This window comes from Mauremys reevesii, linkage group 11 (genome assembly GCF_016161935.1).
Source record: "Mauremys reevesii isolate NIE-2019 linkage group 11, ASM1616193v1, whole genome shotgun sequence".
Classification (NCBI taxonomy): domain Eukaryota; kingdom Metazoa; phylum Chordata; order Testudines; family Geoemydidae; genus Mauremys; species Mauremys reevesii.
Genome location: NC_052633.1, coordinates 9898099 through 9924180, shown reverse-complemented (window position 1 = coordinate 9924180; position 26082 = coordinate 9898099). Strand labels below are relative to the sequence as shown.

Below are 26082 nucleotides of genomic sequence, written 5' to 3'. Positions count from 1 at the left end.
GAAGACCCTGGGCCCCCGGAATCCTCTGGGCGGCCCTGTTCTGATCACCAATACGGTCTTCCACCTCCCTACCCATAGCAGCACTTCGTGGACGCATCCCCTTTCCAAGCACTGGCATCTGATCGACCATGTCATCATCAGGAGAAGGGACAGACAAGATGTCAGGGTTACAAAAGCTATGTGCGGCGCTGACTGTTGGACGGATCACAGGCTCATAGTATCCAAAATGAAGCTCCGTATCATGCCGAAGAGACGACCACAAGGCTGTAAGGTTCTCAAAAGGATCAACGTGTCGAAGCTGAAGAATAGCCGCCTCGCTGAAAATCTAGCGGAAGACCTAGAGAATGAGCTTGCTGATCTTCGTATTGAGGATGACGCTGAGAAAGACTGGGAGCGATTCCACAACACTATCCATACAGCTGCATCGAAGGTATTGGGGCCCTCCACACGCAGGCAGCAAGACTGGTTTGATGAAAATGATGCAGAAATCCAGGCCCTACTTGCTGAGAAGCACTGCCTGCATCGTGCATATCAGAACGACCCATCCTCAGCGGCAAAGAAGACTGCCTTTATCAACGCTCGCAGAACAGTACAGAACCGACAGCGCAAAATGCGGGACTTGTGGCTGAGCGCCAAAGCAGATGAAATACAGGCATATGCGGACAGGAATGACTATAAGCAGTTCTGTTACCAAAGAGAAGGAGGGCTTCATAGACCACGCATCCCTCAGGTGGATTAACAGCACACGGATCATGCGGTGGTACATGTCCCTCCAACCCTATTCCTTCTGAGTGTTACACTGGCCAGGAAAGGCTCATGCGAATGCAGATTTATTTTCCCGAGTTGTGGGGGGCGGGGGGGAGGGAGAAGGGGAGGAGACGACTAAGGGTCAGCCGGCCCAGGTGACTGTCTTAAGGGGGAGGGTGTGTGATGGGGCAGAGCGACCCCACACTGGTATAGCAGGGGTTAACCCTTCCTTCCTGACAGAGGAAGCCCCGCCCCAGACGTTCTGCTGGGCATGCTCCAACTGGAGCTCAGATATAAAAGCCTGCACATCAGCTCAGTCTGGGCTGACCGCCGGAGGGGAAGGATGCATGCTGCTAGCTCCTGCAGAGAGAGGGCTCGCAAGCCAGGATCCGGGCATCAGCCTTGCCGAGGCACCACTGGAGAACCTGATGGAGGACGACCCAGGGGCGGAGCAGACCAGAGGACCCTTCGCCGCAGAAGCACTGCCATTCCCAGGGGAAAGTAGAGATAAACGGCGTTAAAGCTGCATTACCACTCGGCGTGTTGCTGGCGGATCTCTGCCGAGCGAGCGGCACGTAGAGCTTGCCGCTACCAGGGCCCTGGCTTGGGGCTCAGAGGAGAGGGTGGGCCCGAGTCCCACTACCCCCTCACCCTGAACCAGGAAGGATTATGTGGACTCTGGCCGCACTACCCCGCCTGCAAAGGGGGATTATATGGACTTTGACCGCTAGGCCGTGCTACCCCACCCTTAAGAGAGGTTATATAGACTCCGCCCACCAGCTCACGCTATTGCGCCTACTGGGGGAGAGAAGAGCATAAGACCGAGTGACAGTGACAGATGGCCCGTAGAGAGGCAAACACAGAGACTAGAGAGAAGTGAGGCCCCAGCACCGTTCCGGCACCTGCCACAAAGGGGCGCTGCGGTGCCAGGCCCGCTACAGACTCCTAGGGTACGTCTTCACTACCCGCCGTATCGGCGGGTAGCAATCGATTTCTCGGGGATCGATATATCGCGTCTCATCTAGACGCGATATATCGATCCCCGAACGCGCTCCTGTCGACTCCGTAACTCCACCAACCCAAACGGCGGTAGCGGAGTCGACATGGAGAGCCTCGGACATCATTCCCGCGCCGTGAGGACGGTAGGTAATTCGATATAAGATACTTCGACTTCTGCTACGTTATTCATGTAGCTGAAGTTCCGTATCTTATATCGATTTTCCCCCGTAGTGTAGACCTGCCCCTAGACTTTAAAGTCAGAGGGGACCATTTATGATCATCTAGTCTGACCTTCTGCACAATACAGGCTACAGAAACTCACCCACCCACTCTTGTAATAAACCCCTGACCTATGTCTGAACTACTGAAGTCCTCAAATAATGGTTTAAAGACTTTAAGGTGCAGAGAATCCTCCAGCAAGTGAACCGGGCCCTATACTGCAGAGGAAGGTGAAAAGCCCAAATATGGCAATCAGCTAAACCCTGAGCTTGTGGGCAAGACTCACCTCAACCCAAGAAGAGCAGGACTGGGCAGAGCAGGTCTGTAACAGGGAAAGGAGAGTGCTTTCCCCTGGGCTGCAGAGCCTGGGGCTTAGCCAAACTGATTACAGAATGAGTCCTACCTCAGAGGGACCGTGTATTGGCCCCGAAAGAACCAGACTGCAGCGCCAATAAAGCCTAGCTGGGCTATGCACTGGAATGAGAACTAGGTAGGATGTTGAAAGCAGCAAGGAAAGCCTAGAAGGGAACTTGAGAAGAGAGGTAGGATGTGCCCAGGGAAACCTGCAGCAAAGAGAAAAGAGCAGACCTAGCTGTTGAGTACAGAGCCCTGGGCTGCTACCAGGTTCAGGATGGGACCGGGTTCCTCTACTGACCCTAAAGAAGGGGGCATAAATGCACCCAGAGAGATTACCAAGCCCAGCAAGGGGGCCTGCAGGCTGAGCCAGAGCCCCAGCGAGAGCAAACGAACTTTTCTCTCTGGGAAGACCTCTTTGGACTTTTAGTGTGACAAACTGAGCCCCAGAAGCGTGGACTAAAGGTAGTGAGCCGGCCAGAGGGCCGAATTACCAGGCAGAGAGACTGCCATGGTGCTGGAGTGACCGTCGATGGAGGACCAGAGGGCACCTAACAATGAGTAGATTTATTGGTTATTGGCATAGTCAGCAGGATTGAATTCCCTGTCATCCACGAGGGCTCATGGAAGTCTTGGTTACTGAAGGAAGGTCCGTCCCCGCAAGTGGGATTGCCCATTTGAGTTCCAGGGACAGGTTAAGCAGGCAAAGCAGGGCTCGGGGTTTCTCCAGCAGCTCCTAGAAACTCCTCAGAAGCAGGAGGAAGTGCAGGCAGAGCTACAGATGCAGCTGGTAATCTTGAGGGAGCAGCAGCAAGACCTGTCAGAGATCCTGCAAAGGGAAATCAACCTGCTACGCCCATGGACAAAAAGAGCAGCCTCGGATCTAGTGGCCAGGATCTCTGGTACAAATCTGCTTCCATTATGGAAAGAGCCTGGTATTGGCGAGTGGGTGGGGAGACCAGGGAGATGGGAGGGGTTACTGAGGCTGGGATGGGGAAGAAGCTGTGGGGCTGGGAGGGGAAGGACATGGCCCAGTTTGTGGGAGGGATCCTTCTGGCTGTGTCTGGAGCACTCTGTAGCCTCTTCTATGGGAAGTTCCCATGGGTCAGTGGAGCCTGAATTTCTCCTGCTCCTTTGTTCTCTTTGGGCTTCACAGAAGATGTCTGGTGAACTGCCTGTGGACTCTGTGCCCCGCACCGCTCCGAAATTATTCGCTTCCTTCAAAGAAACAGGGCACAGCTCAGCCTGTTAGGTAGGCTGGAGACTCACACTTCACTCACACTGAGGTGCTTTGGGAAGCAGAGTAACAAAGAAGAGATTTAAGTGATACTAAGCAAGAGAGACAAATTTCAAACCGACAAAACAAAACAAAACACACTTTGTAGTGACTCAAACTGAATCTTAAGAGTCACAATCGTGGCCTTAGCAGTTTCCAGACTCACTTCTCCACTTTCCTAACAGACCTTATTTGATGTCCCTGTACGGTACAAAAATTCTCTGTCGAATCTGCTGATTTGATTGCTTAGCCTTTCGGTTTCAGACCCTCTGTTCTCCTTCTAGGGTGCCTGGACCCTGACTGTAACATCTCTCTTCCAGTCTCTGGCCTGGCCTCTTCCACAGATGTATGCTGCAGCCAGCCCAGCTCAGAGAGCAGTGGGGAGAGATGATCTCATCCTGTCAAACCAAGCAACATGGGTCCCATTGAGGCTTAGATGGAAGATCCCAGGTATCTCCTGGAGGTAAGAACTGTTCACTCTTCTGGGCACTGGGGCTGTTGCAACAAAGAGGGGGCTCCTGTTCCATAGCCTAGTTGTCATCATGACTTTGTTTTTTTATTCTCAGAGGATTTGTCTGGGATCCTGGAGACTGTTTCCTGCAGGAGGTTTGAGTGGGGAGAGATCACTCAGAGTCATGACCCATGGGTCATTAACCCGGGTCTGCAGGGTTCCTGGGAGCAGCCACACTCCAGCAGGCCACCTGGAAGCCTACTAAAAACTGCTTACCTAGGACTTTCGAAGTCCAGACCCAGTTTGAGGCTCCATCCCTGAGGCCTATTGGCAGAGTCCCAGAGCAGCTAATCGGCCCCCGGGACCTCCTTAAACCAACAGCAGGAACAAGAATCTGTCTGAACACCCGAGCGCCCCTGTCTTCTGGACCATGTGATTCGTTGTGGCTCATCTGATTTGAGGGTCTGAACACAATTTGGTCTTTTGCTTCTGCTCTTCCAGTATCCTGACCCAGCTGACTCTCAACTCCTGTCTTCTGAGACTCCTGTCTGCCTCTGAGCACTAGGTCTGGCTGCTCATGACCCGGCCATGACACTGACTTTTCTACAATTCCTCCAACGCCCTTTTCTGCTCTCCAGCTCTGCTCTCCCAGCAAGACACACCAATCCCCTGGCTACCACAGTCCTAGTTGCTGCTATTCAAGGGCTCAGGGGTAGTGCTTGTATTGCCCCCTCCCACGCCACAGCTGCTTTTCCTATGGGAATCTCCCTAGCGCAGAGGAGAAATCCGCTCTTCTCTTAGAATCAGTCCTGGCAGCAATTCAGGAAGTCATAGACGGGACAGTCTGCTAAGCTCCCTCTGCAATGCCACTGTCAGAGACCATTACCGGTGGGTGCCAAGTGAGTGTGCAGGCAGCTCCTTGAGAGACTCCTGGGGCAGGGTAGTCGTGTTTCACGACCTCTGAAAGCCATGCAAAGAGTGCAGCATTGAAGAGACTCTCCCGCTGTAAAAAGGGTTTCTGTTCTCCTCCATAGTCAGATAGTGAGGCCAGTTTGCAGCATATGGAAGAGCTGTTTGGTGATGACTTGGAGTATTTACCACGCAGCTGCAGATCCTGGAATCCCTATGGTAGGGTTACTGTGCATCCAGATTTTCCCGGACATGTCCAGCTTTTTGGTTTTTAAATAGCCGTCGGGGAGGAATTTGTAAAAATCTAAAGGTCCGGGATTTCCCACCCAACGCTCCAGGGGCTGCCCAGAGGGGGGGGGGCAAGTGGGGCAATTTGCCCCAGGCCCTGGGCCCCGCAGGGCCCCCCACGAGAGTTTTTTGGGGCCCCTGGTGAAGGGTCCTTCACTCGCTCCGGGGCCCTCAGAAAACTCTCACAGGGCCCGGGCCCCTGGAGCTTCTTCCGCTCTGGCTCTTCTCTCTCCCACTCCCCCGCCGCTAGCTGGGCTGTGCGCTCCGCTGCCCGGGGTCTGCAGGGCTGGGAGTCCCCCTGCACCCGCACTCCCGTCGCCCCGCAGGTATTTTTTTTTCTTTTGGTCTTTTGTTTTTTCTTCCCTTTGCCACTCCGGCCGCCGGGCGGTTTGTTTCATGCCCCTCCCCCCACTTCGTTGCCCCGACCATCTGGCAGGTTTCCTGGAATTCCTGCCCCCCCCTTTGCTGCTCCAGCCGGGCAGCAAGTTGGTTTCCCGCCCCCCCCCCCTTTGCTGCTCCAGACGGGCAGCAGGTTGGTTTCCTGCCCCCTCCCCCCCTTGCTGTTCCGGCCGCCGCGCGGGTTTTTTTTTGTTTTTTTTTTGCTTGGGGTGGCAACAAAGCTAGAGCCGGCCCTGCTTCCGGGGACAGAGAACTCCGGGGCTGCGGGCACCGGTGCTCTCTGTCCCCAGCAGGCGCGGGGCCACAGCTTCTCTCTGGCTTCTCTGGGGCTGCGGGCGCCAGTGCTGTCTGTTCTCAATGAGGGATGATGTACCCACCGCCCTGGAGGTCTCTGTCCCCAGCAGGTGGGGAGCCGCGGCTCCTCTCCCCTGCTGGGCACTAGGCGGCCCACACATCCGTTATACTCAGATTATGGTGAGCAGCTCGTCCACCTTGGCCCCAAAATCCTTTTCAGAGTCACAGCTTTCCAGCAGACTGTCCCCCATTCTGTAGGGTGCTGCCTGACTCCTTTGTTACTGGAAGTCTGGGTTTGCATGTGGCTTTATTAAAACCTAATTATTCAGTAAGCAGTTTAGAAGAACTAGCCCATTAGAGAGAGAATCATGAATTGCTCAAAGACAATGAATGGAGAAAAGCAGCAAGAGCAAACAAACACGTTTGGTTCTGGCTTATTTCCTTGGTCTTAAAAGAGAGTAACAAAGACCTGAGTCTCCTCCCTCACAATAGCCCCATGCTCCTCAATCAGGATTGAGACTCTGAGAATCAGAAAGCGGAGAGTTCTCACCAGCTGTCACAGGTCACCACCGGAGGGAGTCACTCTTAGACCACTATTCCAGCCACATGTCTCTGGGAGGGCCTCCCGCAAGGAGAGTTGGAGCACAACCCCACCCCCCTCCGCATGCACACACAGGCCCTGGTGGTGAAAGGAGAGCAGGGGGAAAGGACAAAGATGCAAGCGAAGAAAAAGGAGAAACCCCAATGTCCTCAGTGATTCTAAGGGAGAAAGTCCTAGGACGGAAATCAAATGCTGCCCCCACAATCTATTGTCCTGCACCCCGTCCTGCCTGGCTGATTGCAATTAAGGCACGCTTTAGAAATCATACTCCCAGAGCCTGCATTACTGCTCCGTGTAGATAAGCCCTTAGATACAGTCCAGAAGCAGGGCCATTTTGCCTACATAAACAAACCACACTGGGAAAGGGGTGAAGTCAACAGAAACAGAGTGTTTTTGTGGTGTTTGTTGGATGAACACCGATTTCATTGGTGTTTGGTGGTTAAAAGCTAAAATCAGAAGCCCCGACTTGTAGGGGATAGTGCCTTTTTACCCAGCTGAAGAGCCTTGCACACTTGAGGTGCTAGGGGAGTAAATACATAATTTTTCTGGAGTTACCAAAATACTTAGAGAACTGAAAGCCACGCCCCCTACCCCTGGCTGAGGGAGTGAAGACTTGCCAGACAGGGGGAAGAATTGCTCCCTGTACCTAGATGGAAAGTTGCTGGGCTTCCTAGCCAGAAGGTGGAGCAGCAGTGTCCCAGCCTGGAGTCTCCTACTGTCTCTCCTCCCCAGGGAAATGGGAAAGAAAACCCCACTCATGTCTGTGGTACCCACAGCTGCTCCACCATTAAGAGTCCGATGATTCCTGAGGGCCTAAGAAATTCCCCCAAGCCTGAGTTTAGAGCCTAAGGTTTAGCAGATCTGGGCTGGCTCCAGGTGAACAACCAGGATTGCTTAAGATGATCTTGGACAGAGGGGGAATGGAAGGGAACGCTAATGGAGTAGACTGTGTGGTCCAGTGGATCAAGGGTTGGCCTGGGAGTCGGGAGACCTAGGAGGTTCTGTTGCTGGCTGGCTTTGGGCTGCTGCGTGACACAGAACCAGTCACTTCCCCTCCATTGCCCCAGCTGGGTAATGATAACGCCTTGGTAAAGGTATTTGAGGTCTGTGGAGTGAGTGCCGTGTAAGAGCTAAGCATGGCTTTCTGCAAGGTGCTCAGATAACATGGTGACGGGCACCCTTACAAAAACCTAAACAGAGCAGGGAAAGGAGGAAGCTTAGATGGAGGAAGGGCGCAATAAATAAATCAGAGGGATAAACACGGAAAGAGCGAGGAAGTGGCCCTAGGCGGGTAAAGGAGAAAGAAGAACATAACCAATTAAGGGAAAAGGGATGAAAACAGAAACTGCTCTATGGAAAGTCTGGTGCCAAGGAGACACGAGGAGGTGGGTCTTTAGAGACGTGATCGGGTTAAAATAGTTTAGATGGCGAGAAACTCATGGTTTAGTCCATAAACTGGATTAGATTTGGAAGAAACCTCCCCTCTGGGAAAGTTAGGTCCTGGTCACCCTCTTTGGAGCAACTAGCCATGACTACTGTTGGAGACAGGCTGCTATTCTAGAGGGATCAACAATCCCCTGTTATGTGGGTATGTTCCTATGGAGATATGCACTGGTGTCCTGTATCAGGTATAGGGGAGGGGATAATGGAGTCTGATTCTACATGGCATTTTACGTTGTTAATGCAGCGCTGCCGTCTGAGGCGGTTGTGTTTTACATTAATGGCTGATTGAAAGAGGAGCAAATTCATTGGATTTGATGCATGTTTATGGGTTTCTTAAGACAACTTACCACTGGAAAGTTCTTTTAAACAGCTGCAATTCACAACATTTTTCTATTCAGCATTGTCTTGCGACTATAGGAGAATTCATCAGGAATTTCAGAAACGCTCAAAGGAAGACGCTAACAGCTTTCCAATGTCCGGTCTCTTTTTATGCCAAAGACTCTCCCATCTGGCGTAGTCTGAATAATAATACAGGGAGAGAGAAGGGGGAACCCCAGGAAATGGCCCTACAAAGTGGGGTGTCATGGCGAGTTGCACATGGTCAGAAGATTCTAGCTGGCAAGACTTCTGGGGATGGTGTTTTGTTTCTTACATTTGCTCAGCATGGTGAAGTTTTGCTTCTTTTTACTCCATGGTGCAGAGTTTGGCTGGCTTGAGATCGTTTTCAGATTCATGTTGCCTCATTTCCCTTCTCTGCGTCCAGTCTCCATCTCCACAGGACGATGCAAGGAAAGCTGCCTCGCCCACCTGACAGAGGTCTGTCAGCGCAGCACTTCCTTTGGTGAACTCCTTTTCTTTTGATCTGCTTTAATCGCTCGGTCTAGGTCTAGGAAGATTAAATCTTCCATTTTGGGAGCCACACAGACTGCTTCAAAATGCATCTAAAACTTCATATTGGCTTATAAACCCCGGGGCTCAGTCACTGAGCCCCACAGTAACCCATGGGAGGAGGGGTAGATGGGTGGAAGAGCAGGGCACACAATTCTGATGTTTGTGTGGGCAGGTTTTCAGCTCCAGGTGGAACCTAGCTCTGTGTCTAGGATCAGCCATTTTCAAAGTGAGCTCCTCCCTATAACAATTAGTCAGCTGTGATAAAGAGTCTTTTACCCAAGGATCTCAAATCACTCGACAAAGGCAGAGATAGATGCAGGAGCGAAGATACAGAGATTTTTACTATCAAGAAGTTTACAAAAGGAGCCACTTAAAAAAAAATCACTGTCTCTGATAGGCGTTTGTTTTCATGGGTTGCTTGTCTTTAGGGGTTCATGGATCTGTCTCGGTCATTATTACAGCTGGAGCTGGGGGCCTGTGAAACCATGGACACAGGTCCCCTTATTTTTTTAAGCTATCGCTAAGGCTGAATATAACCTTGAAAATGTGGCCCATCTTCATAACACCAAGCACTAGAAACCGACTTCAAGGGAAGCTATTTGCTAGGGTTAAAAGTTCAGCCACTGATGGTTTTTCCCCCTAGCCTCCCACCAAAGCCAGCCTCACCTGGCCTTTGAGACTCCCGAGAACCACAGGTATAGGGCCAGTGAGGTTTCTTGGTAAGGAAAAAGTCCGACTGATTCATGGCTGTGCATCCGGACTGCCCCTTGTGAGCCTAGTGCTGGACGCTTTGGGACCACCTGTATCAAGTTTGTTCCAAGAGCCCAAGCCAGTGTATTGACGGAAGAGCTTTCTCAGGAGGTCAGGTATTGGGGGGGAAACAGTTTGGAGCGCTATGACCAGCATTTAGGATCGGGAGTCTGGAGTTCACAGTGCTGCTACGAGAGGCGACTTGACATTGTGACTGTGGCCACAGCAGCTCAGGCTGTTGACGATTCTATGGATTAGGCTTGGTCTACACCTAATTTAGGGCAGCACGCCGCCCTGTTGTTGGCCACAATCCTGCGTGACATTGCCATGCCAACCTAACCCGCACAGTGGCTGCAGCTGTGTTGACAGAAGAAGGCTTCCTTCGTTGAAGCGCCTGTCTGTTGGGGAAGTGGTGTCCTACACTAAAGGAAAACCCCATTTCTGTTGGTGTTGGCTGTGTCTATACCACTGCGTTATACTGGCCAATACAGTGACAGAGCTATGTCGGTACAGCCCACTGTACTGTACATGTACCCGTAGGGTTAGACTCCCATTAGGATTCTTTTAAGCATGTTGAGCTTGAATGATTGGAACGGGGGTGCAGGGAGGATCATAGAATATCAGGGTTGGCAGGGATCTCAGGAGCTCAGCTAGTCCAACCCCCTGCTCAAAGCAGGGCCAATTCCCAACTAAATCACACAGCATCATAGAATATCAGATAGAATCATAGAATATCAGGGTTAAACTGGAGCCACATCTCCTGATACGCTGAGTGGGAAATCGAGGCCTGGGGCCTAACTCTTTAGCGTGTACGCAGCTAATCATCCGAGGGCCCTGGAGCGCACTGTCAATGCATTTTGAACAGGGTTCTCACTTCTTTGCAGAACATGGCCCCGAGAAGAACGCAGCAGGTGGGGGCGGGGCCGTCCACGGAGCAAGCCTACATCTACAAGGTGGTTCTGCTGGGGAGCACGGCTGTGGAAAAGTCAAGCATAGCCTTCCGCTATGTGAAAAATGACGTCAGGGAATCCTTGCCCACTGTGGGATGTGAGTGAGTGGCAGCAATGAACTAATCCTTTGGTGCAACATAAAGGGCCTGATCTGCGTCTCCCTTGTAGCAGGAGTGTCTCTGCTGAAGTCAGCGGAGCTACGCTAGCGTGAAGTTTGGTTTTGTTTAAGCTCTCAGTCTCAGCAGAGAAGCAGCAGGACGTCACTCTGCAGGCAGGGTTAGCGGCTCCAGCTGGCAGCTCTGGCGGCTAATGGAACGTGACCCAACAGACCCCCAACGTTACAGCCCGTGAGCGTGGGGTTAATTTGCTTTCTCAGCTCAGGCACAGGACTGACAACTGCGAGATACGGAAAGGTCTGGTTAAGGTGGCGCAAGCTGTGCAGGCTGATGTGCCCATTAAAAGCTGGGCCTTGTCTGATGCTGCTCTTCAGAGCTGGATCTTTAGGCACCAACCTAAGAAGCACGTCTGAAAAAAGTCAGGTCTCAGCATCTCCTACTCCACCGACACCAGTGGCACAGTGCCTTTGCAGTTCACGGGCAGGGAGGCTCAGGCCACATGCAGGACACTTTTCTCTGCTGGGGTAGATTGGAGACAGGAAATCATGAACAGGGGACCAGCAACACAGCTGTGTTCATTGTGGAGTCAGAGTGAGAGCTAGTGGTTCATTACAGGTAGTGCAGCATTTAAATAGGTCACCTCAGCGAAGAGTTTTGGTCTACACCTGCCAGTTCTGCCCTGTTTGTGACGGAGGACAGAGGACGTATGACAACGGAGCCTCCAACGGATGACATTTAAAAGGCTATCTTCCCAGACTCCCAGCAGCTCTGCCCATTCTATCGCTCCAGTCAGTCTAGTCAAAGCAGCCCATCTAGCCTCTCTAATGTGATCAGCAAACTGGCCTTTGACATTTTCCTGGTGTTTCAACAGACATCCACTCACACTAGAACTAGGTGAAATTTCAGCTGAAGATTTTTTGTGAAGAAGCTGCAGATCCAGGGACACCACCACATTTTAGGATTTCATGGTAACAGTGTTCATGTAGCCAGGTTGGTCCCAGAATATTGAAGAGACAAAGGAGGTGTTTTATTGGACCAATTTCTGTTGGTCGAGAGGACTAGGGTGACCAGATGTCCCGATTTTATAGGGACAGTCCCAATATTTGGGGCTTTATCTGTTTGGGGTTTTACCTGTTACCTGTTTACCTTTTACCCTCCACCTCTCTTCTGATTTTTCACACTTGCTTTCTGGTCACCCTAGAGGGGACAAGCTTTTGAGCTTTACAGAGCTCTTCAGGATCTGGGTAGGAAGCGGAGTATTTAGCTGTAACACTACGGTTCCTTCCTCAGACCTAAAGAAGAGCTCTGTGTAGCATGAAAGTGTGTCCCTTCCCCCAACAGAGGTTTGTCCGAGATAAGATCTTATCTCACCCACCTTGTGAGTTCATGGCAGTTTCACTAAATTGTTTTAAAAAAAACTGAAAAAACAAATCACAATGTTTCATTTTTTTTGGTTTGAAATGACTTTCAAAAATTCCTTTAGGCTTATATTTAAAAAATTATTTCAAATGGTCAAAGTTAAAATAAATGTTTCATTTGATCCAGAATAAAATTTCTCTCGACGTAGAGTCAAAATCTTTGAAACATTTCATGTGGTGTTGGACTTGCAATGAATTTTTTTTTTTACTTTTCCAATTGCCAGCAACAAAACCAAACCACCATTATTCACCCAGTTCTGCTATGTGCTCCCATCATCAGATGCAAAAAGATTCATCTCGGTAGGCAACACTGGTGGAAAACATGGCTTTAGTTTTTATTGGAGATGTCAACACAGGGTCAGTTTAGTCTCTTTAGGAAGTTTTGCAAGCTTACAGATCCTGGTATGAGCTAGAGAGGCCATTGGTGTTCATGGGACTGATCCCCATCTGTTAGACGTTGACTTCAATGGAGACAAGGCCAATTTACATAAGCAAGTATCTGGCTCTGTGTCTTTACATCAGAAATAGGCAGAAAGACACTTTTCTTCCTGTTTTAAAGAAGGGCCCTGACCTTTGCCAAGAGAGTGGGGATGGAGGGCCCAAAGGGTCTCCCACGCTGCCACACAAACCAGGCAGTCACAGTGCCTGGATTCTCTGCAGCTTGAGGTCTTCAAACCGCAGTTTGGGGACTTCAATAACTCAGACATAGGCTAGGGGGTTGTTATAGAAGTGGATGCGTGAAATACTGTGGCCGGCATTGTGCAGGAGGTCAGACTAGATGATCATAATGGTCCCTTCTGACCTTAAAGTCTATGAGTCTATGAGTGTGGTATCATTTGCCTATGTTACTTGGCACTCAGAGAAGGCTTCTGTCCCTCTCATAGAATCATAGAATATCAGGGCTGGAAGGGATCAACCCCCTCCTCAAAGCAGGACCGATTCCCAACTAAATCATCCCAGCCAGGGCTTTGTCAAGCCTGACCTTAAAAACCTCTAAGGAAGGAGATTCCACCACCTCCCTAGGTGACCCATTCCAGTTCTTCACCACCCTACTAGTGAAAAAGTTTTTCCTAATGTCCAACCTAAACCTCCCGCTCTGCAACTTGAGACCATTACTCCTTGTTCTCTCATCAGGTACCACTGAGAACAGTCTAGATCCATCCTCTTTGGAACCCCCTTCTGCAGACTAAACAATCCCACTTCCCTCAGCATCTCCTCATAAGTCATGTGCTCCAGCCCCCTAATCATTTTTGTTGCCCTCCACTGGACTCTTTCCAATTTTTCCACATCCTTCTTGCAGTGTGGGGCCCAAAACTGGACACAGTACTCCAGATGAGGCCTCACCAATGTCGAATAGAGGGGAATAATCACATAAGCAATGTCCCTACTTATACAACCCAAAATGCCATTAGCCTTCTTGGCAACAAGGGCACACTGTTGACTCATATCTAGCTTCTCGTCCACTGTAACCCCTAAGCCCTTTTCTGCAGGACTGCTTCCTAGCCATTCGGTCCCTAGTCTGTAACAGTGAATGGGATTCTTCCATCCTAAGTGCAGGACTCTGCACTTGTCCTTGTTGAACCTCATCAGGTTTCTTTTGGCCAAGTCCTCTAATTTGTCTAGGTCCCTCTGTATCCTATCCCTACCCTCCAGCATATCAACCACTCCTCCCAGTTTAGTGTCATCTGCAAACTTGCTGAGAGTGCAGTCCACGCCATCCTCCAGATCATTAATGAAGTTATTGAACAAAACCGGCCCCAGGACCGACCCTTGGGGCACTCCACTTGAAACCAGCTGCCAACTAGACACGGAGCCATTGATCACTACCCACTCAGCCCGACAATGTAGCCAGCTTTCTATCCACCTTATAGTCCAATCGTCCAGCCCATACTTCTTTAACTTGCTGGCAAGAATACTGTGGGAGACCGTATCAAAAGCTTTGCTAAAGTCAAGGAATAGCACATCCACTGCTTTCCCTTCATCCACAGAGCCGGTTATCTCCTCACAGAAGGCAATTAGGTTAGTCAGGCATGACTTGCCCTTGGTGAATCCATGCTGACTATTCCTGATCACTTTCTTCTCCTCTAAGTGCTTCCGAATTGGTTCCTTGAGGACCTGCTCCATGATTTTTCCAGGGACTGAGGTGAGGCTGACTGGCCTGTAGTTCCCCAGATCCGCCTTCTTCCCATTTTTAAAGATGGGCACTACAGTAGCCTTTTTGCAGTCATCGTGGACCTCCCCCATTCGCCATGAGTCTTCAATGGCTCTGCAATCACATCCATGGACTTGTGCTCGTCCAGTTTTTCTAAATAATCCCGAACCAGTTCTTTCTCCACAGAGGGCTGGTCACCTTCTCCCCATACTGTGCTGCCTAGTGCAGCAGCCTGGGAGCTGACCTTGTTTGTGACGACAGAAGCAAAAAAATCATTGAGTACATTAGCTTTTTCCACATCCTTTGTCACTAGGTTGCCTCCCTCATTCAGTAAGGGGCCCACGCTTTCCTTGACTTTCTTCTTGTTGCTAACATACCTGAAAAAACCCTTCTTGTTACTCCTAACATCTCCAGCTAGCTGCAACTCCAAGTGTGATTTGGCCTTCCAGATTTCACTCCTGCATGCCTGAGCAATATTTTTATACTCCTCCTAGTTATTTGTCCAATCTTCCACTTCTTGTAAGCTTCTTTTTTGCGTTGAAGATCAGCAAGGATTTCACTGTTAAGCCAAGCTGGTCGCCTGCCATATTTACTATTCTTCCTACACATTGGGATGTTTTTTTCCTGCAACCTCAATAAGGATTCTTTAAAATACAGCCAGCTCTCCTGGATTCCTTTCCCCGTCATGTTATTTTCCCAGGGGATCCAGCCCATCAGCTCCCTGAGGGAGTCAAAGTCTGCTTTTCTGAAGTCCAGGGTCTGTATTCTGCTGCTCTCCTTTCTTCCTTGTGTCAGGATCCTGAACTCGACCATCTCATGGTCACTGCCTCCCAGGTTCCCATTTACTTTTGTTTCCCCTACTAACTCTTCTCTGTTTGTGAGCAGCAGGTCAAGAAGAGCTCTGCCCCTAGTTGGTTCCTCCAACACTTGGACCAGGAAATTGTCCCCTACACTTTCCAAAACTTCCTGGATTGTCTGTGCACCGCTGTATTGCTCTCCCAGAAGATATGAGGGTGATTAAAGTCTCCCTTGAGAACCAGGGCCTGCGATCTAGTAACTTCTGCTAGTTGCTGGAAGAAAGCCTCGTCCACCTCATCCCCCTGATCTGGTGGTCTATAGCAGACTCCCACCACGACATTTCCCTTGTTGCTCACACTTCTAAACTTAATCCAGAGACTCTCAGGTTTTTCTGCCGTTTCATACGGGAGCTCTGAGCAATCATACTGCTCTCTTACATACAACTCCCCCACATTTTCTGCCCTGCCTGTCCTTCCTGAACAGTTTATATCCATCCATGACAGTACTCCAGTCATGTGAGTTATCCCACCAAGTCTCTGTTATTCCAATCACAACATACTTCCTTGACTGTGCCAGGACTTCCAGTTCTCCCTGCTTGTTTCCCAGGCTTCTTGCATTTCTGTATATGCACTTAAGATAACTCGCTGATTGTCCCGCTTTCTCGGTCTAAGACAGGAATCCTCCCCTCTTGCACTCTCCTGCTCGTGCTTCCTCCCTGTATCCCATTTCCCCACTTACCTCAGGTCTTTGGTCTCCTTCCCCCGGTGAACCTAGTTTTAAGCCCTCCTCACTAGGTTAGCCAGCCTGCTTGTGAAGATGCTCTTCCCTCTCTTCCTTAGGTGGAGCCCGTCTTTGCCTAGCACTCCTCCTTCTTGGAACACCATCCCATGGTCGAAGAATCCAAAGCCTTCTCTCCAACGCCACCTGCATAGCCATTCGTTGACTTCCACAATTCAACGATCTCTAGCCAGGCCTTTTCCCTGCACAGGGAGGATGGACGAGAACACCATTTGTGCCACAAACTCCTTTATCCTTCTTCCCAGAGCCACGTAGTCTGCAGTGATCCGCTCAAGGTCATTCTTGGCAGTATCATTGGTGCCCACGTGGAGAAGCAGGAAGAGGTAGCGATCCGAGGGCTTGATGAGTCTCGGCAGGCTCTGCGTCACATCGTGAATCCTAGCTACTGGCAAGCAGCAGACCTCTCAGTTTTCTCGGTTGGGGCGTCAGATAGATGATAGTCCCCCTGAAGACGGAGTCTCCAACCCACCACCCTCCTCCTTGTCTTGGGAGCAGTGTTCGTGGAACCCCCCTCCCTAGGACAGTGCATCTCGTGCCTTCCAATTGGTGGAGTCTTCTTCGGCTCCTTTCTGTCAGATGTACCATCTACTCCACTCTCTGCATTAGTATCTGTGGAAAGAACATGAAAACGGTTGCCAATCTGTATCTCCATTGCTGGTACCTGGACGCTCCTCTTTCTACTTCTGGAGGTCACATGCTGCCAAATTTCTTCCCCCTCCCTCTCGCCCCTCTGCACAGCCTGCTCCGATTCGTCAGGACGTTGTGCCCGTAGAAGCATATCCTGACGTCTGTCCAGGAAATCTTCATTTTCTCTTATGCAAGGCAGGGTTGATATTTGTTGCTCCAGACCTCGAACCTTCTCTTCCAATATGGAGACCAGCTTGCACTTTGTACACACAAAGTGACTTCTGTCCTGTGGAAGAAAGACAAACATGGCACAACCTGTGCAGGTTACAACAGCTGAACGCTCACCTTCCATAATATCTTCCTTCTAAGAGCTTCCTCAGCCGTTGCAGCAACTCACAGAAGCCTGAGAGATGAAAGCCTCAATGGGCTCTCCCCAGGTGAACTCCCAAGCAAACTCCCTCTGTTAGCCTCTGCTGTTCGCCGCTCTCTCACGGCTCTCTGGAGAGCTTTGGCTCTATACTGCCCCCTCTACCTCAAGCCCATGTATTTGTTAGACAGTCTGGCCCTTAACAGATGGCTTCTGCCTATCTACTGTGCACAGCCGCACATTTGAGCTTCTATAGCATTTTCAGACCAAGGATCTTCAAACATTTTGCACCTGGACAAGCTGAGACAGAAAGGTTAGGGGCTAGACACATTTGCCTGGGGGAGTATGGGAGAGGAAAGGCCTCTCCCCGCACCTTTACGCCTCTGGGCCAGGTGTTCAGGAGCAAACGTGCACCTCTCACTTCCCTAGAGCAGGGAGAGAGGGCGAGCAGGCATGGCCTTGGTGTCACCCCCGCCCACTGGCCAGCAGAGCCCTGCCAGTTTGGGGGTGGGGCAGGTTTGCTGGCATGGGCTAAGAGCAAGAACAAGCAGTTGTAGCTCAGAAGCATCTGAGCACCTCCCTGGGGCTACTCCTGGGACAGCGCTGCTTATGTATAATTAGGGCTCTGCTTAGGGGCCCACGCGAGCCTTAAGTGACTTGCCCAAGGTCATACAAATCACTGTCGGGGAGATTGCAGTATTTCTGTTACAGCAGCACCCAACAGGGCCGGGCACTGTACAGCTGGATTAGAACTCAAGACTCCTAATCCCCACCCTGCCATCACATTTCCTCCAGCTAGACAGCTGTAAAACCAAAGCTTGCTAATGCCACCAATATTGATGGATTAGGCAAGAACCATTGTTCTCATTTCTCTTCCCCTCCCCATATCCCAGCTACACCCTGCTGACGTGCATTGGTGTAGTGCCAGGCTGTTATTGGGTAAGACCTGTTCACAAGCCTGTTTGTTGCATTGCTTTTGGTGGGGGAGCGGGTGTTTTAATTCTCTCTCTCTCATCCTCCCTCCTCCCATAGCCCCTTCCAACCGAATCTCAACACCCATCTTTCACACAGATCACTGAGATGAAGGTTAACATTAATTAAGGTGCATCTCTGTCGCTTCCAGGTTCTTTCTTCACCCAGCTGGTATGTTTAGAAACTGCCACGATCAAGCTTGAGATCTGGGACACTGCAGGACAAGAGAAGTACCATAGCGTTTGCCATCTTTATTACAGGGGGGCGAATGCTGCCCATCCTCAAGAGAAGTACCATAGCGTTTGCCATCTTTATTACAGGGGGGTGAATGCTACCCATCCTCCCTCCTCCCGTAGCCCCTTCCAACCGAATCTCAACACCCATCTTTCACACAGATCACTGAGATGAAGGTTAACATTAATTAAGGTGCATCTCTGTCGCTTCCAGGTTCTTTCTTCACCCAGCTGGTATGTTTAGAAACTGCCACGATCAAGCTTGAGATCTGGGACACTGCAGGACAAGAGAAGTACCATAGCGTTTGCCATCTTTATTACAGGGGGGCGAATGCTGCCCTTCTTGTATATGACATAGCCAGAAAGGTAAGACCAGCGATGGCTTGTTCTCCTGCCTCTCTCCTCCAGAAGGGTTTGCCTTTAACTTTCTAAAATATCCAGACTGAATCTTGATAATGCAGCTACTCTGCTGGTAGGCTGCAATAGTTCTAGTGTAGGGTAGCTTCCCAGTATATCTCCAGACATTTCAACCAAGACTGCTTTTTCCTGCGCACATCACGTAAGGGCTACACATCATGGGCAGGTTTATCCTTCTCTTCTGGTAAAGACATGCAAGGAACTGGTACAGACATTTCACTTACAGTGGACAATAAATGCGCACGCTTCCCCCCTCAAAGCCAAGATTTCTCTATCTACCCCTACCTCCCAGCCCAATCCAGCTCACCAGCCAAGTAGGTAATGAGGGAGCATCACTGAGTGCTCTTTGTTCCCCTACCTTCATGTAACCCACACACCTTCTGTCTCATCTAGTGGTACAGAGACCACTTAGAGCAGGGGTAGGCAACCTATGGCATGTGTGCCAAAGGCGGCACGCAAGCTCATTTTCTGTGGCACTCACACTGCCTGGGTCCTGGCCATCGGTCCGGGGGGCCCTGCATTTTAATTTAATTTTAAATGAAGATTCTTAAACATTTTGAAAACCTGATTTACTTTACAGACAACAATAGTTTAGGTTATATATTATAGACGTCAAGAAAGAGACCTTCTAAAAACATTAAAAGGTATGACTGGAACGCGAAACCTTAAATTAGAGTGAATAAATGAAGACTCGGCACAGCACTTCTGAAAGGTTGCCGAGCCCTGACTTAGAGAGAGGGAGCTAAAATTAGTCTGCTCTACAGCCTTAGCTAAGAGCCACTTGGCTTTTAGCTCATGCGGTGGAGGCTCATGCACTAAGCTCCAGAGGCCCCAGGTTCAATCCCACCTGCTGACAAACAGGGTATGTTGGCGTTACACTCACTCCCAGCTCCCTAGACTTTAAGGATGATATAGTAACAAAGATTAAATACATCTGTTAGTCCTGGTCTACACTACACGTTTAAACCGAATTTAGCAACGTTAAACCAATTTAACCCTGCACTTGTCCACACAACGAGACCCTTTATATTGATATAAAGGGCACTTTAAACCGATTTCTGTATTCCTCCCCGACGAGAGGAGTAGCGCTGAAATCAGTTTTGCCATGTCGGATTAGGGCTCGTGATTGTTTTAGTCGGCAATAAGACAGATCTTGCTGCTCAGCGGGAAGTCACCTTTGAGGTAAGTGGCGTCACTGCAGTAAGATCTCAGCACTTGGCAGATTCTCTCTTTCAAAAACATCACGGCAGCATGTTCCCTGAGTGCGCCCGTACCTGCCATGCACTGCCCTGGGCAATAGGCGCCCGTACCTGCCATGCACTGCCCTGGGCAATAGACGCCCGTACCTGCCATGCACTGCCCTGGGCAATAGGCGCCCGTACCTGCCATGCACTGCTCTGGGCAATAGGCGCCCGTACCTGCCATGCACTGCCCTGGGCAATAGGCGCCCGTACCTGCCATGCACTGCTCTGGGCAACAGGCGCCCGTACCTGCCATGCACTGCTCTGGGCAACAGGCGCGTTCTGCTGTATAATCTTAAACCGGTGCACACTGACATCCTCTTTGCTACGCATTACCTGCCCCCACTCTCTTCACCCACAGCCCCGCAACCCTGCAGCCCCACTCGCTGGACCGGAGCCCCGCAAAATCGCGATCCCGCCGGTAACCCCACACCCCCGCTCTTCTGGCAGGAGCCCGCAACCATGGAGCCCCGCTCCCCCGGCAGGAGCCCGGAGACTCCTGCTACCCCGCCAACAGCCTAGCAACCCGCAGTCCCGCTCCCCCACCCAAGTGCAGAAGCCCCGCAGCCCCACACTCTTGGCCTGGAGCCCGCAACACCATGTGATGGAGTAGGGGCTGTCTGTGTGGGGTTGGGAGAGCTGGGGAGGACTTTAGGTGAGGGACAGGTATTCAGCCTGTAACCTGAGCTAGGCAGGGGGGAGGGGAGGTCAACACCTCTGCCCGGGGAGCTAGACAAAGAAAAAGAGCCGAATGGAGAGGGGGAGTCAGTTTCGGTTTGGGGCTGGATGGTGGGAGTTCAGGGAATCCTAGGCTGGGATCCAAGCACCCTGAACCCCAGAAAGGCAAGATTGAGAGGTCCTAGCTCTGAACACGAGCTCTGCTGTAGCCTGTGCTCCTGATGTTCAATAAACCTTCTGTTTTACTGGCTGGCTGAGAGTCCCTGTGAGTCCCAGGAAGAGGGGTGCAGCCTGGACTGCCCCACACTCCGTGACAGTCTCCAACACCTTCAGTTGGCACCTTTGCAGAGGAGGGGCCCAGGCCATCATTTGCTAGGAGACAGAGTATCAGGTATTTAGATGCACTGGCCTCTTGCTTTGCTAGATACTTAACTGCATAGGGGACACTGAGGCACTAACACAGCATTCACAGACCCAAGTAAGAACAGTCCCCCTTCGTCACATCTCTCCCCCCCTTCGACGGACTCCCCCACACTCCGTGACAACTGGTGGTAGCGGTGGGATCTACTGCACCCCGTGGATGGCGCTTCCTGCAGTAAGTGACTGGGGAGCAGTAAAACGAAGGGGCGATTTCAGGAGGCAATTAACCCCTGGGAGCGTGTGACCAGAGCAAAGGACTTTGCAGTAACAGGGTCCCCCGGGGGGATTGCAGGAGGAGTCCCGGGGTGGACGACTCTGCAGCAAGACCCTGGAAGAGAGGGGGGGTGACCTGAAGAAGGGCTGGTGCACGAGGGGTCTCCCTGGAACCGGTGGGAAGCTGAGAGCACAGGCCGGTGAGTGGCCCGCAGGAAGATGTATGCTCAGCACCTTAAGAAAGACCTGGTGGAGCTATGCCGGCAGAGGGGGCTGCGCATTGGGAGGTCCACCAAAGAGCAGCTAATTGCCCAGCTGGAGGAGAAGGATCGCTTGGGTGAATCGAGCCCTGTCCCAGAGGGAAGCCGCCCAGCAGATGCAGTGTGGGCCCCGGGGCCTGACATGGCTGGGAGGGGCCAGACTGCAGCCGAGGACACCCCGAGACCCTTCCCACCTATACCTAGGGGAGGGGTTGGGGGAAGCCCAGTGAATACTGAGGGCACCCTGAGCCCGGCGGCCAGCAGGGGATCGTCCCGGCAGAGCTCCCCGTCCCTGGAACGGATGCGGTTGGAATATGACAGGGAGGCGCTCGAGTTAAGGAGGCAAACACTGAAGGAGCGGGAGAACCAGCATAAACACGAGGGGAACCAGCGCCAGCATGAGCTGGAACTGGCCCGGCTGAGGAGCAGCGAGGCCCCGGCTACGGTGAGTGAGGGGGGACCCAAGCCTACAAAAAGCTTTGCTAAGGGCTTCCTGGCCCAGCGAGCTGCACAGGGTTGACCCTGCAGACAGGATCCCGTTTCTCACCCCCTTATGGGACTCCACAGCCATGGACGTGCACAGCCAAATGAAAGGGGCGGTGTCACGGAGTGTGGGGGAGTCCGGCCCTTCACCCCTCTTCCTGGGACTCACAGTGACTCTCAGACAGCCAGTAAAACAGAGGGTTTATTGGACAACAGGAACACAGGATACAGCGGGGCTCGTGTTCAGAGCCAGGACCCCTCAATCTGGCCTTTCTGGGGGTTCAGGGTGTTTGGATTCCAGCATAAGATCCCCCTGAAATCCCACCCCCCAGCCCCAAACCGAAAACTGACCCAACCCTCTCCACTCAGCTCCTGCTGCGCGAGTTTGGGCTGACTCCCGAGATGTACCGGGAGAGGTTCCGGAGTCAGTATAAAACCCCGGAGGTCTCATATCTGCAACTAGCCGTCCGCGGGGCCCAGACGAAGGGAGACGTGATTAAACTGCTGGCACTGGAGCAACTGTATGAGGGGTGCCCATCCGACCTGAGGCTGTGGTTGAGGGACCAAAAGCCAGAGAACCCACGACATGCAGGGCAGCTGGCTGATGACTTTGTGAAGAGCCGGTCGCGGGTGGCAGGGAGGAATCCCAAAGGAACAGGCTCGCCACGATGCAGAGAGAGAGTCATCCTGGGACCTCCCAAAGGGGGAATAGGGAGAACCCCCCTCCCAAGGGGAACGCCCAGCGTCAGGGACAACCATCCGACTCGAGGGGACCAACGGGACATGAGCTGCTATCAATCTGGCCAGAGGGGGGCCACATCTGGTCCCAATGCCCCAGGCTCAAAGACAGACTGAGCAGACCGACCCCACACCGGGTTAACTTGGTAGAGACCGAGTCGGATGAGGGGCAGCGTTTGCAGGAAAGCGGGGGCTGGCCACACGCCACCTGCAAAGGAGGGACGAGGGCCCCAGGTCAGCTCCTCTGAGGGGCTGGATGCTCCAGGCTCCGAGTTTTGGGTTTACAGTGTGGTGCACAGGGCTACCCCTCCGGAAAGAGTACCTTGTTTCCCTGGAGGTAGATGGGAGGAAGGTCACTGGGTACTGGGACACGGGCGCAGAGGTGACGCTGGCCCGGCCCGGGGTGGTGGCCCCAGATTGGATGGTGCCCAACACCTTCCTGACCGTGAGGGGTGTGAGCGGCACCCCATTCAAGGTGCCTGTGGTGAGGGTACACCTGAAGTGGGGGGCCAAGGAGGGCCCCAAGGATGTGGGGGTACACCCCCATTTGCCCACGGAGGTGTTAATGGGGGGCGACCTCAAGGGCTGGCCAAGCAACGCCCGGGGTGCCCTGGTTCGTGACCCGTAGTCAGAGTCGACGCAGGACACTGCGCTCTGACAACGGGGAAGGTACTCTGCCCGAGGCGCAGGACCCTAACCTGGTGGGGAGGGAACGCCCAGAGACACGGCCCAGAGAGGTTGAGAGAGCAGGTCCCCATCCCTGTCCCAGCTGCTGAGTTCCAGGCCGAGTTGCAGAAAGATCCCTCCTTGCGGAAGCCAGGGGACCTGGCCGACCTCAGTGGGGGACAGACCATGAGGAGAGATTGCAAGGAGAGGTTCCGGTGGGAGAAGGGGTTCCTGTACCGAGAATGGGCTCCCCCCGGGGAAGTGGAGTCATGGGGGATCAGGAGGCAGCTGGTGGTTCCCCAGAAGTTTTGCCACAAGCTACTGTACCTGGCCCATGACATCCCCCTCGCCGGGCATCAGGGAATCCGGCGTACCAGGCAGAGGCTGCTACAGAACTTTTACTAGCCTGGGTTCTTTACCCATGTTCGACAGTATTGCCAATCCTGTGACCCCTGCCAGCGGGTGGGGAAGGCCCGGGATAAGGGGAAAGCAGCTCTGAGGCCTTTGCCCATCATAGAAGAACCTTTCCAGAAGGTGGCCATGGACCTCTCAGCAAGGCAACCCGGTCAGGGAAGAAATACCTCCTGGTGGTGGTAGATTTCGCCACTCGCTACCCCGAGGTGGTGGCCTTGTCCTCTATTGAAGCAGATACCGTGCCAGAGGCGCTGCTGACCATTTTCAGCCGGGTGGGGTTCCCCAAGGAAGTCTTAACGGACCAGGGCTCCAACTTCATGTCGACCCTGCTCCAGTCCCTGTGGGAGAAATGTGAGGTCCGGCACAACTGGGCCTCAGCGTATCACCCCCAGTCCAATGGGCTGGTGGAAAGGTTCAACGGGACGCTAAAGATGATGCTAAAAACATTTATGAACCAGCACCCACAGGACTGGGACAAGTACCTACCTCACCTGCTGTTTGCATACATGGAGGTACCCCAGGAATCTACCGGGTTTTTGCCTTTCAAACTGCTATATGGAAGGCGGGTAAGGAGGCCCCTGGACCTGATGCGAGACGAATGGGAGGGGAAGGCCGTCCCTGACGGGAAAGACTTGCCGAGTTCATGGGCCTGCCCATGGAGAATCTGGTCCGAGCCCAGAGGAAGCAGAAGGTCTGGTACGACCGCACGGCGTGGGCCCGCGCCTTTGCCACTGGGGATCAAGTGATGGTTCTCATCCCCCGTGAGGAAAAACAAACTCCAGGCTGCCTGGGAAGGGCCCTTCAAGGTTGTCAAGCAACTAAATGAGGTAAACTATGTGGTGGAGCTGTCTAACCGGGCTCATCACCGCCCGGTGTACCATGTGAATCTGATGAAGCCATACGATGACAGGGGAAATATGGTGTTGGCCTGTGTGGACATTGGGAGGAGCAGGGAGAGGACCTTTAGTGGATCTGTTCCCGGGGACAAAAGCTGGTTCCCCCCTGGAGGCGATTCCCCTCTCTGATCAGCTGACCCTGGCCCAGCAGGCTGAGATCAGAGGTGTGCTGCATCTGTACCGACAGCTGTTTTCCAACCAGCCTGGATGCACTAATTTGACTGTCCACCGGGTGGAGACCGGGTCACACCCCCCTATAAGATGCCCCCCTTTTCAGGTCACCGGAAAAACTGCCCAGGACCTAGAAAGAGAGGTCAGGGACATGCTGGTCTTGGGCCTTGCCAGTGGTGCTGGTTCCCAAGAAGGACGGGTCGATCCGGTTCTCTGTGGACTATCGAAAGCTCAGTGCCATCACTGTATTGGATGCCTACCCCATGCCCAGGAGAGCTCGGTACCTCACCACCATGGATCTTACTAAGGGCTACTGGCAAGTGCCGCTGGACGCAGATGCCAGGCTGAAATCGGCCTTTATCACCCCTCTGGGGCTCTACGAGTTTCTGACCCTGCCCTTCGGCCTCAAGGGAGCGCCGGCCACCTTCCAGCACCTGGTGGATCAGCTACTGAGGGGGATGGAAAGTTTTGCCGTGGCATATATTGACGACATCTGCGTCTTCAGCCAGACCTGGGAGGAACACGTGTCCCAGGTTAAACAGGTGCTGGACTGACTCTGAGAGGCTGAGGATGGCAGAAGTATCTTACCTGGGCCATCGGGTGGGGAGCGACTGCCTAGAGCCGGAACCAGCCAAGGTGGAGGTGATCAGAGACTGGCCCGCTCCCCAAACCAAGAAGCAGGTCCAAGCCTTTATCGGGATGGCGGGGTACTATCGAAGGTTCGTGCCCCACTTTAGCGCCATAGCCATCCCCATCACTGAGCTGTGCAAGAAGGGGAAGCCAGACAAGGTGGTCTGGACCGAGGAGTGCCAGCAGGCTCTCCGGGCGCTGAAGGAGGCTCTGGTTAGTGGCCCAATACTGGCAAACCCAGATTTTGACATGCCCTTTATGGTGTTCACTGATGCCTCAGACACGAGACTGGGGGAGGTGTTGATGCAGGAGGAGGAAAAGGGGGAGAGACACCCCTTCGTGTACCTGAGCAAGAAGTTGCTACCCCGGGAGCAGAACTACGCGGCCATCGAGAAGGAATGCCTGGCCATGGTGTGGGCCCTTAAGAAACTGGAGCCATATCTCTTTGGGCGCCACTTCACCGTGTACACCTACCACTCTCCCCTGACCTGGCCGCACCAGATGAAAGGAGCCAACGCCAAGCTCCTGAGGTGGAGCCTGCTCCTGCAGGACTATGACATGACGTGGTCCATGTGAAGGGAAGTGCCAACCTGATAGCGGACGTGCTGTCCCGGAGAGGGGGCCCTGAACTTCCCCGGGTCACTGGGCAGAGTGACCCCGCTCAGTTCAGTCTCGAAGGGGGGAGAGATGTGCTGGAGTAGGGGCTGTCTGTGTGGGGGTTGGGAGAGACGGGGAGGACTTTAGGTGAAGGACAGGTATTCGGCCTGTAACCTGAGCTAGGCACGGGTGAGGAGAGGTCAACA

General features: G+C 52.5%; 1 protein-coding gene across 1 annotated transcript; it reads left to right on the top strand.

Moving 5' to 3' along the window:
* The first annotated feature begins 1850 nt into the window (after positions 1 to 1850).
* LOC120374505 (ras-related protein Rab-17-like) lies at positions 1851 to 20232 on the top strand. Its single transcript, XM_039494268.1, has 6 exons — positions 1851 to 1889; positions 10506 to 10668; positions 18267 to 18418; positions 18762 to 18783; positions 19587 to 19651; positions 20161 to 20232. The coding sequence occupies exons 1-6, from the start codon at positions 1851 to 1853 to the stop codon at positions 20230 to 20232; spliced, it is 513 nt and encodes a 170-aa protein (XP_039350202.1).
* Positions 20233 to 26082: the final 5850 nt, after the last annotated feature.